Source organism: Cyprinus carpio, chromosome B15 (assembly GCF_018340385.1).
Source record: "Cyprinus carpio isolate SPL01 chromosome B15, ASM1834038v1, whole genome shotgun sequence".
In the NCBI taxonomy this organism is placed as follows: Eukaryota; Metazoa; Chordata; class Actinopteri; order Cypriniformes; family Cyprinidae; genus Cyprinus; species Cyprinus carpio.
This window is the reverse complement of record NC_056611.1, coordinates 17,793,899-17,812,677: the sequence shown is the minus strand read 5'-3', so window position 1 is coordinate 17,812,677 and position 18,779 is coordinate 17,793,899. Positions and strand designations below refer to the sequence as shown.

The following is an 18,779-nucleotide window of genomic DNA, read 5'->3' as shown; positions in this document are numbered from 1 at the left end:
CAACACCTGTATTTCATACGGATATATTTCCACATACCCACTCCACCTTCAGCTTCATGTCCCAGCACAGTTTCACTCTCTCTCACAGCATCTGGCCCCTCCTCGCTCTCAGATGTCTTTAACTGGGAGGATCTGCTTTCTGTGTTTGTGTCTGTTCTTTTACTGTGATTTGAATCTGGAGGATGTGCTTTACAGACCAGCTGCACTGCATTTGTTTATATAAAAAATACTTAGACAAAGTTCACTCAAAAATTATATCGTGAAATAATATTGCAATTTCTATTTGAATGTTTTAAAATTCCTGTGATATGAAAGCTGAATTTTCAGCAGCTATTACTCCAGACTTTAGTGTCACATGATCTTTAAGAAATCATTCTAATATGATGATTTTGCCGATCAAGAAACATTTCTTATTATTATAAATGTTGAAACCAGTTGTTCTGCTTCATTTTGTGGAAACTGTTGGTATATTTTCTTCAGGATCCTTTGATGAATAGAAAGTAAAAAAAAAAACACCTTTAAAAAAAATAGAAATCTTTTGTAATCTTATAAATGTATTTACTATCACTTTTAATCAATTTAATGCATCCATGATGAATTCATTTTTCAACCCCAAACTTTTTAAAAGTAATGTAAATAGTGCACAATTTTTTACTGGGCCTGCTGGCAAAGCGTTCTGAACGAGTTTCACCTGTAACCAGGTTAACTGGTTTGAGACTGTTGCTGCTACCGCCCCCATCCAGTTCCTCAGGGGGAGCCTTTTTGATCCCATGCCAAATGCCATTTGTGTCTGCCAAGGTGTTTTTTTTTTTTTTTGTGTAATTGAGAAAGTAGAGACCCTACTAATGATAATTGACCCCACAGGGAGAGGTTTATGAAACCAAACATGCACACTTGTAGCTTTACATTTACAACAGGGGAGCAAACCAGCGGGCATGTGCTAATGTGATGTTATTATTGCATCATTAATGCTTTTTATGCATAATTGTATTGAAAATAAAAACGTTGTTTTGGTGGTAAACAAAAATAGGCAGGTGTGATCAGCATGTGCTTTTTTTTATTGCTCCCATGCTTAGGTTTAGCAACTTTAGAGCTGTGTGTGTTGATGTCTGCAGAATTATGTTGGAGTGAATTTTTTTTTTTTTAATGAAGTCATATTTATATGTATATCACTCAGAAAGCAGCTTGTATAGCCCTTTTTTTGGTTGGTTGGTTTTTGGTTTTTCCCTGACTGTGCCTTTATATGAATCAGATTGCATGAAACAGTCGCAGAACCACTGCATTTTAATCACAATCCAAACAAACACGCTACATGTAGTATGAGCAGTTTTTGATGTAAATTAGAAAAAAAAAAGATTAATTTATGGTGTTTTATGCCTTTATTAGGACAGTATAGGTCGACAGGAAGTGAAGTGGGTGAGAGAGAGTGGGATGGGATCGGGAAAGGTCTGCGAGCCGGGACTCAAACTCGGGACACCTGAAGCGCAATGGGGCTGTATGTCAGTGCACTGCCCACAAATTTAAAACAAAAACAGAATGATCTGACCTTATCTTTGTGAAATTATGCTACTTAAAACATCTGAATGAAACAGAACAAAAAAAAAGACAATTTGAATGAGAACGCAAATTCACTCACTGACAGCAGGGGGCGCTTATGGAATAGCAGCGATACTGCGTTTCTTTGGTTACCGCTGTAAACAAAGCAGCGCTGCGCTTTTAAGTATGCATTATACAGAGGTAACATGAAAAGAAAATACCATCTAAACTTTTCTGAAGAGAGTCAGTTCCCCTCAGAGATGCGTTCTTATAATTTCTTCATTTCTTTATTTGGTGCATTGTGAACAGTGAGCTTGATCTGCCTGCTGCAGTATTTTCTCCTCTTTGCGTCCATCTTCAGCGTCTCTGGTTTCTGTTAATGGCCATTTACAGTTGGTTTATTTGTCCAGATAAAGAATCAGTTGTGTGTTATTAAAAGTTCTCTACCCATTAGTCAGAAATGTATACAGTTAACAAGGATCTCGTCTCAATTCATGTCACTTTGTATGTTGCTTAGCCTCTTGTACCAGTATGCTGTTTTTATTTTTAATTCATATTGTGTGCGTAATTCAAACCGGTATATCCCCCAGCACTAGCTTTTAGTATTTTGTGTAAACTGGAATTTTCTGAGCACAGCATTAAATGCAAGCAACTTGTAAAGGATTAAAGTCATTATATACACTACCATTGTAATATCACTTATGCTCTGATTTGAAAGGACAGCATTTATTTAAAATCTAACTTTTGCAGCATTATAAATGTCTTTACTGTCACTTTTTTTATCAGTTTATTACATCCTTACAGGATAGAAGTATATAATAAAACTATACATTTAATCAGTATGTGTGTTCCCTGAGAATCAAAACCATGGCCTTGCCGTTGCGAGTGCTGTGTTCAACCAGGAGCTATCAGTTAACATAAAGCAACATGTTATGTGACATGAAGACTTTGCTCTTTTCCTGTCAATGATTATGTTCTTTTCAAGGCCAAGACAGAAATTAAAGAGTGTTTTATCTCTTTATTACAGTCGCCATTCAAATATTACATATTGTACAATATTGAGTGTTTGTTTCTGATGTCTTTGACTTGAGAAACACCTATTGACCTCATTTTGTGTAGAAGACAGTACTTGTTTGCATTTCACTTTCAATAGCAATATGTTCATTCACTTAGTCACATCAGGCTATTATCACTTCTATGTTCTGGAGGGATGTTCATGTCACCTTAAGAATGGATAGGGTCTCCTGAAGATAACAGGTTTGTTTGTGATGTTCAGAGCTTTACCCAGCTTTGCGTTACGTAAGTAGAGATCTTGACCTCACCAAGGGAAAGACAAAGTGTTAGCCAAAGGTCAACATCCTCTCAGTCATGAGACTGAGGACACACAAATCTTTAGTAATCATGCATCTTCATATTAAAAGGGGCCCTTCACACAATGCAATCAGAGAAGAATTTACAGACAAAAATCATGTTTACTGAGCTAACAGTCCTGCTAAATCCACAGACTGTGTTTTTTTTTTTTTTTTTTTTTTTTGGACATTTGATTGCTTTATATAAAGTCAGAAATATTTCTCAGCCGCCACTGTTTGCTGTAACCTGACTGTAGACCTCTTTTAGACACTGTAAAACAAACTCGGAAGTGTTTACAGTCCAGATAGCTGGATGCATGGTCAGCTTTTGTCATGCTTTGTTTTATGAAAGGAGCATACGTGACACATTCTTGCTATAAAGAGAAATATGTTTGGATTTCAAGCTATTAAAAGCCATTATACTTTACTTGCCTGCTTTAAACACACACCAGGGGCTTTCGAGAGAGGCATGTGTCAGTAGTGTTAATGTGAATAACAGTACTGGCCTTATTGCAGGACCAGCCGGGTGTCATGTGAACGGGATTGCATTACAGACTCATCCGGGTAACCATCAAATTTATGTCCTGTTACAAAAGAAGTTATGTCACGGCAACACCGCACGGTCATGTAACTTAGTATTGGACGTCATGTAACTGCACCTTTGTGCTCTGCGACTTATACCTGACAGTTACGAAAGAGGATTTGCCAATGTACGTGTTTCATAAACTTCCATAAAATTAGATACAGTTGTATAAAGTTTAGAATTATAATTGTTAGGTATTTACTGTAAATATTACATATTACATATATACATATATATTACATATATATAATATTACATATTAAATGGTTGAGGTCTTAGTAAATACTTTTGATTTGTTTTTATATTTGACTACGCTTTGGTTAGTGACTCATGGGAATAAGACACCAAGAGAAAAATGTTTTATCTAAATACTCCAGTATTAGTTTTTGCACTAATAAGTGTAAGCATGAGCTTTTGATGACATACTAGTTTTTTTACACTTTTTTTTTTTTTTTTTTTTTTTTTTTTTTTTTTGCTGTTTTTGTAATGCTAGGCATAGACTGCCACCTAGTGGAAGATCATAAAAATGTTTCAAGATTTCCTTTGGATGAAAATGGATTAAAAGACTTTAAACTTTTCATAAAAAATTCCATTATCAATACATAAAAATTTCATGTTTTAATGTTGTTCCACTTTTTTTTAAAGAGATGTCATATACACAGTCAGTCACAATTTTCACATACTTCTGTGCATTAAATCAAGTTTGTTGGTTTGGTTGGGGACCTAGTATTCTTTAAAAATTATTATAAATGCTTATTGATTAATGGGAAAATTACTTCCAGAATCAATGTCACAATCACGATTGTGCTCTATTGGTAGTATTATTATTATTGACCAAACCCTTTAGATTTGTTTGAACTGTAGAACTCCAGTTGGATTAGTGTCACTCATGACTGTTGTCATGCTGCGTTTAGGACTGATCAACAGAGCCTTTGTATTCCTGTCCTCAGCCTCTCCCTGCTGTTATCAGATGATACAAAACACACGCTCATTTGTTTCTCGTCGCCTCACAGCAGATTAGTGCTGAGAAGACCAAAGAGTTGCTACTGAAATTAAAAAGATTTACTCACCCTCAGACCCCTCAAAATGTAGAAGACTTTGTTTTCATCAGAACAGATTTGGAGAAATGTAGTATTACATCACCTGCTCACCATTGGATCCTCTGCAGTGAATGGGTGCCGTCAGAATGAGAGTCTAAACAGCTGATTAAAAACGTCACAATAATTCACAAGTAATTCATACAACTTCATCCCATCAATTAACGTCTTGTGTAATGAAAACCTGTGTGTTTGTAATAAATCCATCAGGATGTTTTTAATTTTAAAACATTGCTAAAATTTGAGTCTTCTATCCATAATAAATGCAATTTCTTTTTATTTTGGGGTGAATTATTCCTTTAAAGTATTCCTTGGCCAATATTTTAGTGCATTGCTATTAATTTAGCCTCTCAATTTCTTTTGTTTGCAGGTGATCACCTGTTTCGGGATCTCTGTGTTGACCTGTCGGTACGTGGGTTTTGCTGTAGTGGCTCTGTTAGTGGAGATCAATTCAATCTTTCTGCATCTGAGGCAAGTGCTCCGCATGGCCAGCCTGGCCAAAAGTACATTTTACCGCGTCAATAGCATGATCAACCTGGGCACCTATGTAGTATTTCGCATCAACACTCTGGCCTGGATGACCCGCTGGCTGGTGCTCAATCGTGACCTCATCCCCCTGATCAGCTACACCATCGGCAGCGTGGGTCTGGCCATCATGACCGTCATGAACATTGTGTTGTTTTGCCGCCTGATGAGAAGTGACTTCATGAAGTCCAGCCGTGAGAAGGAGGTGAGGAAAGAGAAGGAGAAAGAAATGTAGGAAGAGAACTCTTCCCACTCCAGCTTCAGCTCCAACCAAATCCGCTCTGATTGCCACCATTCCCAGACTTTGGGGAAAAAGTTCCTTTCAACCTGCTGACTTCATTCCTGTGACACCTGATTGTCGACTAGATCAAAGTTTAGTCATTTAAAGACCTCAAGCTGTGCTAAGATTATGATGGCTGTTGTCACAGGTTTACAGTTGTCTGACATGAAAGACATATATTTACACATGCAACCTTATGCTCAAATACTCCTGCATGATTTATACAGTGACTCAAAACGTTATAAGTTCTAATGAACTGGATCTGTTTACTTTTATCAAATCGTATGCTACCCCATGTAATGTGTACATTATCTATTAAATGTAAGCAAATATTCTGTTCAAATAGGAACTGCATATGTGGGATTAAAAAAATGGAAAGGAAATATAGGACAGATGTGCCCCGTGTTCACTACTGGATGGGGTCGAATTTAATTTGCTAAACATGACTGTAGTTTTATCTTGTGGATGAATACCACTATTCTCAGATTATCTGTTTCCCCTTAAGTGGAGAATCTGAATCTCGATGCTGGAGTCTTCACAGCAGCTATCAGGATTAAAACACTCTTTCTTACAATGAAACGAAACAATGCATGTGAGGTTTGACGTCTGACAGGACTGTCATTGCACAAATCATGCCTGTAGGTGGCACCACACACACACACACACACACACACACACACACACACACACACACACACAACCGAGACCTCATGTTAGTTTATGCTAATACTTAGTCTATAGAGTGGCAATGATTAAAGCAGCACTTATATTGCTTTAAATGAGCTGAACTCTTTTCTTTCTTTTAATAATCTTTGTAATTTTATTTTATTTGATAAATTTGTAATTTATGTGTACTTAATATCATTGATTGTTATGGTTGGAGGCAAACTGCAAAAGAGAGCAAAATGAATGGCGGAACACTGTCTTGTGCTAAATGATGTTGTGATTTTGTTTGTGGTTAACAAAGAACGGTCTCAGTCAGATGCACTAAAGTAAAGGCATTGATGTGTTTAGCCTTATTTCATATACTCAGTGTCATGGAGATTGTAGACTGAATTCTGATTATTATTGAATTATAGGCAAGAGTGGCCTGTCTGTCCGGTGGGAAATTTGACGCCCTGTAACCGCATGTAGCATCACCGACTTGTGCCACAAAACTAGTTCTTCAAAGCACCAAAGTTTATTCATAATGTTTAATTAAGTTTTAATCTGGTGTACTCCTTCCTTATTTTTACTGTTTGTAAGAGGGATTAATAATTTATGAAGTAAAAAAAAACTACTCATGATAAAATTATTACAGGAACTTGAAAGCAAGTGAAATATAGAAAAATAAACGTGCACTGAAATAGTTGTTTTTTTTGTTGTTGTTTTTTTTTCTATTGGCAGCTTCATATCGAGTCTATTTGCTTGTATATGTGCTTCCTCAATCAAGTAACTGGTATCTGTATTCAAAACGAAAAATGTGTAAATTTTAGTTTTTGAGAGAAACCAATGTGACTTACAATTTGTAAAAGATCATTTCAGCAATGTGATTGTCCTTCACTTGAGAGTGCAGTTCTGTACTGTGTTTGAAAGGTAAGCTGCTGTTGTATTGTGGATCTGATTTTTTGAGCATAGTGTTGCAGTGTTTTCCAAAGCAATAATTAAAAAGAAAAAAAAAAATCACAGCTGGCAAAAGATAGATATACACACCCAATCCCCCAGGAGAGCACAACAAAAGGAAAACAGTCTTTTCCCTTTGCTTTTGCTTTTGCTTTTCCTTTTTTTTTTTTTTTTTTTTTTTTTAACCTATGCTGTTTTAGTTAGCCTAATCAATTAAGTTTTAAACAATTGTATCTAAAATGTATATAGCATAATTGTATTTTTGTCTGGATGAATTACTGTTTTGTAATTAATATAAAAATTATTTGTATATGATTATTATTGTTAATCGTGAAATAAAACGTTATTAACACTTCATTTGAGATTATTATTTTTGAGAAGCTGGGAAGATAATATACTTTATAATATAGAATAAAATTGAATCCTTTATGATTTATATACCATTAAACAACTTTAATGTAGTTATAGGCCTACTTGTTTTATTTGTTTATGTATTTATTTATTTTTGGGTATGGTAGATCAAGTAGCCTAATACGTTTTAGACAAAAATTTGCGACCTGTTTAGTCTATATTTAGGTTTTCTCAACCTAAATCTTCAAGCCTTGCAGGTTACCAGACAACACACAGACTAAAAAAAACGGTCATTTTTAAATGGACTTCATGACAGAAGAATAAATAAATAATAAAAGAAAGAAAATGTAAATAGTAAAATGAGGGCTTATAGGGAGCAAGACAAACCACCAAACACTCCTGGCTCCAAATAAAATACTGGGCTCTAAAAAATAATTTCTGTTATATAAACAGAGCACAGTCCATATGCTAATGAAATATTCTTGGAACGCCGCTCAGCCAATCAAATTCGAGGACTGGAAGCCGTACTTTTCAGCTCAGTTTATTCAGAGATTTGTAGCTTAATATATTATGCGCCTTAGCTCGATGTACGACTGCAAAGAACCGACTGGAGATGGACATGCGCCTGTGAGATGAGATGAGCTGTGCAGTGGAGAGTGCTGTTTCCTTCATCAGTTGCATCATTGCGCTGGTGCTGAAGGAGCCGCTTCCTGCTGTCTGTCATCGCGAGGATGAGGATGATGCCGCTCAGCAGACGCAGGACTCACGAGCGCGCTTGTGCCAGCTAAACGACGGATCACTTTAATCGAGCGTGACACTGTGGGATACAGCGATTGATTGTACGTTGGCCAAGATAAGGAAGGATTGTAATTTCGTCCTTCTCGCGAAACCTCTGCCGTTATTCTGGGGCCGCCTCGTCTTTTTTAAGTCTCTCTTTGAGATATGTATTGATCTTTTTTAAAGATGTCGTCATCCTATATGTTCATGGGTCGGTTCTTTGAAGGGCAGAGATGTGGAAGTGAAGGAGCACGTTCATTCTCTTCATTATAACGCCTCTTCTGTTGGAAACTAATATAAGCCGCGCTAATGGAGAATACGGTGAGTGTTTTATGCGCAGTGTTATCAAAGGCTTTTATGGCCATGTTAGGCTATATGGGAAAGAAAGAGTGACTAATCAGGAGCTTATTTACACTGAAATATTTTACAGTGGGATGTAGTTATTACATAATGTGTCTGCGAGCATACATTGTTTTCTAATAACATCTGTGGGTGTTTATAATAAGCATAATAACGCTCAGAAGTTTAATTTGTGTCACTTAAGATCAAGTAAAAACTAAATGTTCAAATTATCAATAAAAATCATTTAAAAAATATATAAATTATATTGTAAACATTATAAAATTAGTCAAATGTTTTAAAATCTAACGTGTTTAACAACCAAATAACTGGTTTTATTCAAGTCAAAAATGTTATTGTTATTCACCAACAAGCAATTTCAAGGGGTCCCTAGAAAAAATACTTTGAGGTACTTACATTTAAAGCAAGTAAATTCTCAAATGAGTAATTCTTTTACCTATAATATGAAATTACCATCAACTCACAGTTTATGTGACCAATTGTATAACTGACTAGGCCTAGAATAATATTTTAGAATATAATATTAGATAAACTATTACTGCAAAATAAATAAATAAATATTTTTTGCTCAACATTTTGCAATTCAGGGTAATTATGTCCAAAGCCCCAATTAATTTGCTGACCCTAGTGTATATTTCAGCAGAACTGCTGCTAAAATTCATGGGGACTGGAATCAAACTGGTATGGATGCCCAGTGAAAGGCTATACTACAGGACAGTGGTTCCCAATCCTAATCTTGTTGAACCTCCAACACTACACATTGGATATCTCCCTAATCAAACACACCTGATTCAACTCATCAGTTAATTTGTAAAGACACAAAGACCTCAAATATGTGTGTCCCATAAGCGAGATATCAAAAGCGTGCCGTGTTGGTGGTACACTGCTATAGGACCTTAGTGGGCCCCTCTTATTACAGGGCCTTGTTCAACATTCTCATTTGAATGTGTTGCACTACAACACAAAATTTTTTCAAAAATATTTTATAATGGACTCCAGGTTTTACATTTCCACACTGATGAGAGCAATCATGGAGCGAGAGGAAACATAGATGCTCTGATATAAATAGGGAAATGTGAAACTCTCGCAATGTTGGAAATTTACATTAGAGAACTGGAACTTACCGTTATATAAGCTACTGTAAATATCCCTGTTTCGTTTGTTAAAGGGGTCACAGGTGGTCTCGCTGGAGCAGCAGGTGGAGAGTGTGGAGAGGAGTATTGTGTTCCTTAGACAGGAGCAGCTGTCTCTGCTGCATGGATTACATCTAGAGATCCTGTCCCTCCAGAAACGCTGTACAGGTGTGTGTCATGACCAATCCCACAATACAGCCATGATTTTAAGTTGTTGTACACACGTGAAACAACATGCATAATTGAATTGAGCAACATTTCATTTATCATAAAATAACTAATTCGATGTCATTCCAAAAATAATGTTGGCACACAATCTAATTGAGTTGCCGTGCCCTAGATGCAGAAAAGAGCAGGGTTACATTGCTCACTTTGATGGCACAGGCTGCACAGAGAGAACCACGGGTCAATAGCTTCCTGTCAGTACAAGGGTTTGTGTTTTCCCTCACAGTAATATAGGACACGGCCTTTCTACCTGAACGTTGCTGGAAATGTGCTGAGCCAGCTAGGGCAGAAAAACCAGCACAATGCATATTCATCTCTTTGCTTTTCTGTCCTTCTTGGTATCTGCAACACAGACCATTAAAAAGTTTGTGGTCAGTAAGATTTTTTAATGTTTTTTTTTTTTAATGTTTTTTTTCAAGTCATATTAATGTAGAATATTACCATAAATAGGGTATAAACAGTAATAATGTAGAATATTATTACAATTTAAAAAAAAACTGTTATCAATTTTTATATATTTCCAAAAGTAATAGATCCATGTGATAGATTTATAATAGATTTTTTGTGGAAACCATGATTTATTTTGTTTTCATGACTCTGTGATGAATAGAAAATTCAAAAGAACAGCATAACGTTTTTTTTGTAATATTATAATAGTATTTATTGTTAGTTTTGATCAATTTGAATGCATCATTGTTAAATAAATGTAATAATTTATTTAAGATAAAATCGTTTTGCCCCCAGTCTTTTGAATGGTAGAGTAAATTATATTGTTTAATTAAAATAAATTATAATTGCCTTATTTTACTTCTTACTGCTTTTACTTCCATAATCTGACGCATGTCCAAATGAAATGTAAAATGTAGGATGGGACATTTTATGCACTGCAAAACCAATACTAATTTAGGACATATGGCATGATCTATAATAATTCTTGAATGTATTGTTTTCAAAATGTTTTAAGCTAGAGATAACAGTGGTGTCTATTACTTACAGAACTTACACAGGATCTCAACATGAAGCCCCCAGGCAGGAGTGAAGCAGGTGAGCTCTGTTTCCTTCCAAAAAATGTTGTTTCATGTATTTGTGAGCAGAGTTTCTGTATTTTTAGCACTGGTGTTCAGTTGTACACAGCAACAACAGCAGTAGGTCTATTTAATACAACAGCAGTATCTAGTATCCAGGTTATATGGTATATCTAGATAGATATTGATATTTGTTACTAGATCACATTTGAAAGACTTTGGCAAGCATGAATACATCATAGTAACTGTGATAATAAATAAAATTTTCCACTTCTTTTGTTGTTACAATTCCAAATAATCTTCTAAATTCAAGTGATTAGATTTGAGGCAAATGTTTTTTTAAATGACTGTGTCTTTGTGATAATTTATCTAAAACAAGCAAACCAATCACACATTAACATTAAGAGTCCACTCATTGTTAAGCAGTAGACGACTCCTCTCCATACTGCAGGTCATCCCTCTCTCCTCCAGCCTGACGCAGCCTCATCCTCCCACAAATTGATCCTGCCTGCGTTTTCCTCTGCTTTTGCTGCAGAGTCCCAGTGGGGGTGTCCAATTACAGCTTGTTTTTTTTGCTGAGACCAAGTTGGGCAAGGAGACAGAGAGTAATAACACAAGAAAACTGAGAATAGAAGAGAAAAAAAAGACTATTTAAAATAATAACCAATCATTTACTAATCATGAAATCAGTTACCACAATATGAACATAATATACACTACCAAGTTTGGCATCAGTAAGAATTTTTGTTTGTTACTTTTCATCAAAGAATCATTATATATTCAAAGAATCATTTTTCATTATATATATAGATATTATATATATATATATATAGAAAAAAAAAAAAAAAAAAAAAAAGATAAAAAAAAAAAAAAAAAAAACAGACAAAAACATATAAATAAATAATAAAAAACAAAAAAATCAAAAAAAAATAATAACAAAAATCAATAAATAATAATAAATAATAATATCAATAAATACAATTAATATCAATCAAACTGCAGTTGGGCTGTTTTGATTGAATATTAATAACTAAAAGAATACAGCTAACTAACACAACAAAACACAATAAAAACATGATAACAATTAAAAAAACATGATTTATGAAAATTTATTTTTATAAAGTTATCTGTTTTTGCGAATAAACTCTTCATATACTTTTTGAATTTGAAGATCAGGGTAGATCTAACTTATTTTGTCTTCTGAGAAACATGTATCTATCTTCTGTAGCCTCTGAAGGGCAGTACTAAATGAACAAATATGATATTTAGGCAAAATAAGAAAAATGTACACATCTCCTTTCTGTTCAAAAGTTTTCCCCCCTGGCTCTTAATGCATGTTTTTTTTTTCTTCTGGAGCATCAGTGAGTGTTTGAACCTTCTGTAATAGTTGCATATGAGTCCCTCAGTTGTCCTCAGTGTGAAAAGATGGCTCTCAAAACCATACAGTCATTGTTGGAAAGGGTTCAAATACATAAAAATGCTGGAAAGCCAAAGAATTTGTGGGACCTGAAGGATTTTTCTGAAGAACAGCAGGCAGTTTAACTGTTCAGGACAAACAAGGGACTCATGAAAAACTATCAATAAACAAAAAACACAGCTGTGGATCATTCGGGTTAGAAAACAGAATTAAGAAACAAGGAGATGTAAACATTTGAACGGGGTCACTTTTATAAATTCAACTATTATTTTCTCTTGTGGATTGTATGTAAACATCTTTTATGTGAAATATCTTATTCAGGTCAGTAATAAATTAACAATAACATACATTTTGTATGATCCCTCTTATTTTGGTAAAATAATTAACATTTTGCAGATTCTGAAAAGGGGGATGTAAACTTTTAACCTCAACTGTATATATCTATATCTATATCTATATATATATATATATATATATATATATATATATATATATATATATATATATATATATATATATATATATATATATAAAATCTATATGAAATCCAATATTCCGCAACAAAACTGAAAACGTATAATAAACCTTTACATCACTGAGCAACACATACATAGCACTTGTGTTCCTTAATAATTATTGTGTTGATTAAATAATTCAATTATTATCTTATGTCGCCACCTACTGACATAACAGTGTAACCTGCAGTCATTAAAAAATAAACATACTAACAGTATGTTCAAAATGCAGATGCACAGGCAAGCGGAGAATCAAAAGAATCAAAAATAATTTTATTTCCCACGAACAGGAAAAATAAACTGCTGAAATAACTTTGTGGCACTTCAAAAATAGAAACAGGGTGTGTTAACTGATGCTGCGTCGTGACTAGCAAAGCCTGCTTACAATGTAATACTTCTTTGCTGTGAATGATTATTCATCTGAGATCAAGCATCAATATGTGTTAGTTTAGTCTTCAAAGAAGCCCAAAGGAGCAAACACTGTTGATGAAGGAAATGATTTCATAATTTACAAGCATATTGCTTGCACAATGTGAGTATTAAATGAACAAAACTCATCATTTCTTGATGTCTATCGCTTCTTATCTGCACAAATGCCTTTGTCAACTGATTGTTGTCGACATCTCAGTTTCATTACACATTCTATTAAAAGAATCAGAGGCAGCAAAGAGTGAACTCAGTAAGGAACAGTGGAGAGATCAGATTTAGGAATCGGATAACACAGCATTTTCTATAGTCACATTATGAGCTCATCTCAATCTGGACACATAGGGTGGGACTGACAGGCTGGCTGTGAATTCAGGACATTCTGGACAAGCTGATAGACAGAACTGTGTTCTGGCAGAACACAAAAAAAGCGAGAGAGACAGAAATGAGGGAAAGATGTTGAGCTCACAGCACGAGGTCATCAGGTTCATGTGGATCAGGTGTAGAACGTCTGACACAGATTCCTGTAACTCATTTTCAGTCTACTTAGCCTGTTATTTATCTGAAAGAAATTACATTAATGTGAGTGTAAAGACGCTTTCAATTGGAAAATACTTCATTTGTTTGATTGTAGTTAACATGTTATATGCAGCTGCTCTTCCATACTTCCATCTAATTCTATATTACTCATAATTTACAGTAATATGAGAGTGGTTAAAGATTTGTTAATAGTGCAGTATATCTTTACATTTATTCATTTAGCAGACATGTTTTTCCAAAGTGAGTTTCTAATGAGAAGTTTTGCTGTGTGTCAGCGATTTACTTTACATTTGCTCTATGCTTTGTGGGCACGGTAGTCAAGCATGCTCAGGGAGGTCTTGTCCTAGACATTTAATGTGTCTGATAACCCTGAACAGATGGCACACCCTGCCAGTAGCCAGACCAGAGTTGAGATTAGTTGATTTGGATTTGCTCAGTGAGTCTGTAATCCTTGGGCACAGAAGAGCCTTTTGTCTACTTTCCTCTCCCACATCCAATTACCTTTTAGATCGCAGATTAGTTAGAAATGTGGTTTTACGGCTAAATCTGATTTTATAAGGAGAGGCTTGTACATATTAGTCATGCCTGTTTTCATGTCACAAGGTGGATCACACATGAGATCATACACTCATTTGTACAGTAGAGATTGTGGTGTTTAGCTTCTGGGTCTTCACTTTCTCTAGTTTATGTTTAAACTGCACGTAAAACATGGGATAAACTCTAGATGTGAATTACAGTGGGGTTTGTTCCCTCTACTTAAGCCTTGAATCCACCAAACAAGGTCAAAAATTGAAAAGACTTTTCAAAAGTAAATATACCAAATGTTTTAATTGCACATTTTATACACTACTATTTAAAAAAAAAAAGATTTTTTTTCAGCATGGATGCATTAAAAGTAATCAAAAGTGACAATAAAGATATTTATAATGTTACAAATGTTTTCCATTTAAAATAAATGTTTTTGTTTTTTTTACTTTATATGCATTACAGACTTCAATCATTAATCATACTGAATAGAGTTTTATTACAACATAAATGTGTCTGTTCTATATGTATTCCAGAGGTGAAAGAGGAAGAGGAGCAGCTGGAAGCTCATTGTGGGGAGGTGGAGGAGCATCTGCAGGAGCAACAACAGATCCAGAGTGATCTGCGATGGGAGCTGAGTCAGAAGTCGGTCCTGGTGGGTGCTCTCCGCGCCAGTCTAAAGGAAAAGGAGCGCAGTTTCCTGGAGGAATTAAAACACCGCAGCCACAGGACCACTGCGCTCAACACCGAGCTGCAGAAGCAGACGGAGACGGCTGCGTACCTGTCCTTTCAGCTGCATTCAGCCAAGCAGAAACTCCAGCAGCAACGCAGGAGGCCGGCCCAGCCTGGTGCGGACAAGCCTCCCGTCCACCCTTCACCTCAGGCCAGTGCCAGCTGCCCGACCACCATTAAACCCAAACGACGGAGCTCGAGCCGGCCCTCCTCGAATCTCCACACTGAACGCGCCAGGGAGTGTGTGCCCCGCGAGAGGGTGATGGGCCCTGAGGAGCCGATGGCCATGCCTGACCCCGCCCTCTTCCTCTACCCCTACAGACACAGATCCCGGCTCCACCCACCACACAAGCACACCCTGCAGGAAGCAGAGGGGGAGGAGTCAGAGGAGCTCGATCAGGGTGCTTCAGTAAGCAGACTTTCAACAACAGTTGCTAAAGCCACTGCGACCACTGCATCCACCACAGAGAACAACGCTGAATAAGTGTTTCTTTTACAGTTTGACCTGCTTGTTTTTATGATATCTAAACCTGAATTGCACCTTGAGGTCCTTGGGAAAACCTTTGCATTATGACAGTGACAGAAACGTTTATATTTGCAATACGGTTTGCTTTTTTACGGTTTGCACATGCGGTGATTATTAGACCGAGGAGAGATTTTTGCTTATGTTCTTGTTCAACCAAAATCGACTCGTGTTTATGTTGCTGTAAGGTATTTTTGTAATCAAAAATGACCCTGAGGGCCTCAATACACGAACATGAAGTGCTTCATAAGGCCTGTTTTATGCATCCTGCATCTGCAGTGTGTAGTTTTTTCACTGGCTATATTAACAGATACTACGTCTGTTGTCGCTGATTAAGTTGCAGACAGGTATAGATAGGTATATTTAAACTAGCAATGAAATGAAAGTAACAACTGTTATTTTCTTCTGTATTGTGATGTACACCCAAGTTTAACAGGTTATCGAAATAGAATGAAATGCAGAGCGGGGACTTGGTTCTAGCCATCGGTTGTTGATGGGATTTTGGGATGTGGCCATTGCACTCAAAATAAATGGTAAATTTTTGGAGGGGTGGAATTTAGGTGGACTAAATGATTGGTGAAATCCTGCATTAGTCACCAGAGAGAATCCTGTTGTTTTCACTGGAAGAAAAATGGCACAAGGAAAAAAAATGCGAACAAACATGCATTTACCAAAAAAATTTATTTAACGTATACTTATTCTTCTTAATATCTCTTGGACATCTGTGCACCAATCCACAATTGGCAGGTTTAGGTGTGTGGGGTAGGTGCGTATTATATGCATGCCAAAATGCATATTATATGCACGCCAACAAAGTGTGTATCATATGCACGCAAAAACTGTGTATTATTTGCATGTCAAACACGTGCGTTTCATATGCACACCAAAGTCAGTTTCTGTGTATAAATAGCACGTAAAATACAAAAAATGGTGCTATTGATATGCATTTTCAGTGCAGTATCATTCTTTGCCTTTTTTTCTTTATTCTGCTCTCGCAATAACAACTGAGCTATTTTATTAATCAGTATCAATCAAAGTATTTGACTGGCTTATAGAGAAATCTCTAATTTTTCTTCCTAAAGGGAGCACTGTAAACATTTACATTGACTTAATTTCACCTTCCGTTACTGAGTGAATAGAGAAGAAAGAAACTGCAAGAAAGGCTAGAATGCATTTGGAATGATCCAGATGTTGTAAATTCGCTAAATCACAGAGATGTTTTAGTTAATGCATCCCATCATGTAGCAATAAAGTGCTGATTTGCATTTTGCGAGTATAAGTACGCTCAGAACCCTGATCACACTATCAAGATGCATTTGAAAGTAAATGCAATTCAGTTAAGATCCAGATATGAACCACATTCATGCCAGATCCCACATCACAAAACATGTTTAAAATGCAGGATAAATCTATTTATTTATTAGCATTATAGGCATTGATGGATATATAAAGGCCTATAAAAGATGTCTGTCATTGTGTATGTTCAGTAAATCTGAATCAGAACATCTACATTTCAAAGGTGTTTGGCTTTCATGCAAATTGCCATTTGGATGCAAATGCAGTCACCTCTTCATTTAAAGTAATAATTCCTTATTGCACACCTCCAATAAGCATTTAAAACATTTTAGCCTTTATTAAAGGAAAATGCAATATAGTAACCCAGAAATCCCTTTATTCAGAGCCGCCGAAGCGCTGTCAGTGTGAAAGCATGACCCTGCTGTTTACTTGCTGCAGATGCAGGATGTGCGAAACAGGCTGAAGTCAGTGTCCTTGTGAACTTGTTACTGCTGAGTCTTTGTTCAGCTGGGTTTTTTTTTAAATCTGTATGCCCTTGTTGTGGAATAGCTCATCTCAGATATTTCTGAATGATCAGGTTGTCTGTCTGGTGTCACCACAAGTGCACTCTCTCAACCCTCCAGATGCGACGGGGATTTTATCCCCTAAATACTTCTTCAGTCAGACAGATAAATCCTGTGTGAATGAGATCTATACAGCCTGAATCTTTGCTTAAGTGCTTTATCTGGTATATACTGTAGTGTGTTTATATGTGGGCTTGTTGATTAGAAGAGAGTGGGCTCAAGGGTCAACGCACCATTGTTCTGCTATCATTAAATGAACCAGTGATGCCCAAAGGACTGATTAGCTTATGCTGCTTATGCTGTAATGTTTTAGTCTGATGTTGCAGATAACATTTTTGCATTTGTGTCATTAGAATCACAATGCTGTTTGTTTTATAATTCTATGTGGGCAGGTATATGTGCATATACCAGGAGATTTAATGGTTAATAGCAATGTGAAACATATTGCAAACATATCAAGTGTTTGTATAGCAAAAGCTTGTAAATTCATAATATGCAAGTTTAGATGTGGTGTGGTATAAACTGAGGAATAACTCCTGCTCTTAGATGTATAACTAAGAGAGGCTCAGTCCATGGAAATGGATTGGATGAGAGTGACAGGCAACATTACCTTTCTTGACAACTAACAGACACTAATAAGTTTAAAGGAAAAGTTCTCTCAAAAATGAAAATTTGATGATATTGTTCCCACCCTCAGGCCATCCAAGATATAGATGAGTTTGTTTCTTCATCAGAACAGATAGGGAGAACTTTAGCATTACATCTCTTTCTCACCAATGGATCCTCTGCAGTGAATGGGTGCCGTCAGAATAAAAGCATCAAAATAATCCACGAGTATTCCACACGACTCCAGTCCATCAATTAATGTCTTGTGAAAGCCGTGCCATTGTAAGAAACAAACCCATCATTAACTTTAAACCATCACTTTTGTCCAAAATATGAGTCCATAATAACCATAATAACGCTTCCTCCAGTGGAAAAAGTCCCCCCTGTTGTCTTCTCACAACAAAACCCACCTACATATTTGTTTAGAAATGTTTTGGACTGTTTCTGCTTGTTAACAGTACTTGAGCTGTGCATATTTCTTTTCGGATTCAGACAACACTGGACACTACTGGAGAAAGCAATATCATGGATAGAGGACTTGTATTATAACCGTAAGCAATACTTTGAAGTTAAAGCACGTTGATGGATTTATTTCTCTCAAACATGATGTACTTGTGGATAATTGTAATGTTTTTATCAGCTGTCTGGACTCTCATTCTGACGGCACCCATTCACTGCACAGGATCCATTGGTGAGCAAGTGATACAATGCTAGATTTCTCTCAAATCTTCATTTATGGGTGAACTTTTATTTTAATAATGGGACCTAAAAAGTAGGCTGTATTATAGAGGAT

At 36.0% G+C, this 18,779-nt stretch overlaps 2 protein-coding genes across 2 annotated transcripts in view; both read left to right on the top strand.

Annotated features, from left to right (window-relative positions):
* The window catches only part of LOC109103778 (TLC domain-containing protein 2), a 16,658-nt gene extending 9,329 nt beyond the window's left edge, over positions 1 to 7,329 (top strand). Inside the window, exon 4 of the mRNA XM_042739581.1 lies at positions 4,936 to 7,329. Coding sequence (XP_042595515.1) covers positions 4,936 to 5,325 — 390 coding nt within the window. The 3' untranslated portion in view covers positions 5,326 to 7,329. The remainder of the gene's footprint in view (positions 1 to 4,935) is intronic.
* Positions 7,330 to 7,587: 258 nt separating this feature from the next.
* Positions 7,588 to 18,271, top strand: LOC109067089 (coiled-coil domain-containing protein 92-like). The gene is made up of 4 exons (XM_019084094.2): positions 7,588 to 8,421; positions 9,629 to 9,761; positions 10,815 to 10,862; positions 14,803 to 18,271. The coding sequence occupies exons 1-4, from the start codon at positions 8,410 to 8,412 to the stop codon at positions 15,480 to 15,482; spliced, it is 873 nt and encodes a 290-aa protein (XP_018939639.1). The 5' UTR covers positions 7,588 to 8,409; the 3' UTR covers positions 15,483 to 18,271.
* Positions 18,272 to 18,779: the final 508 nt, after the last annotated feature.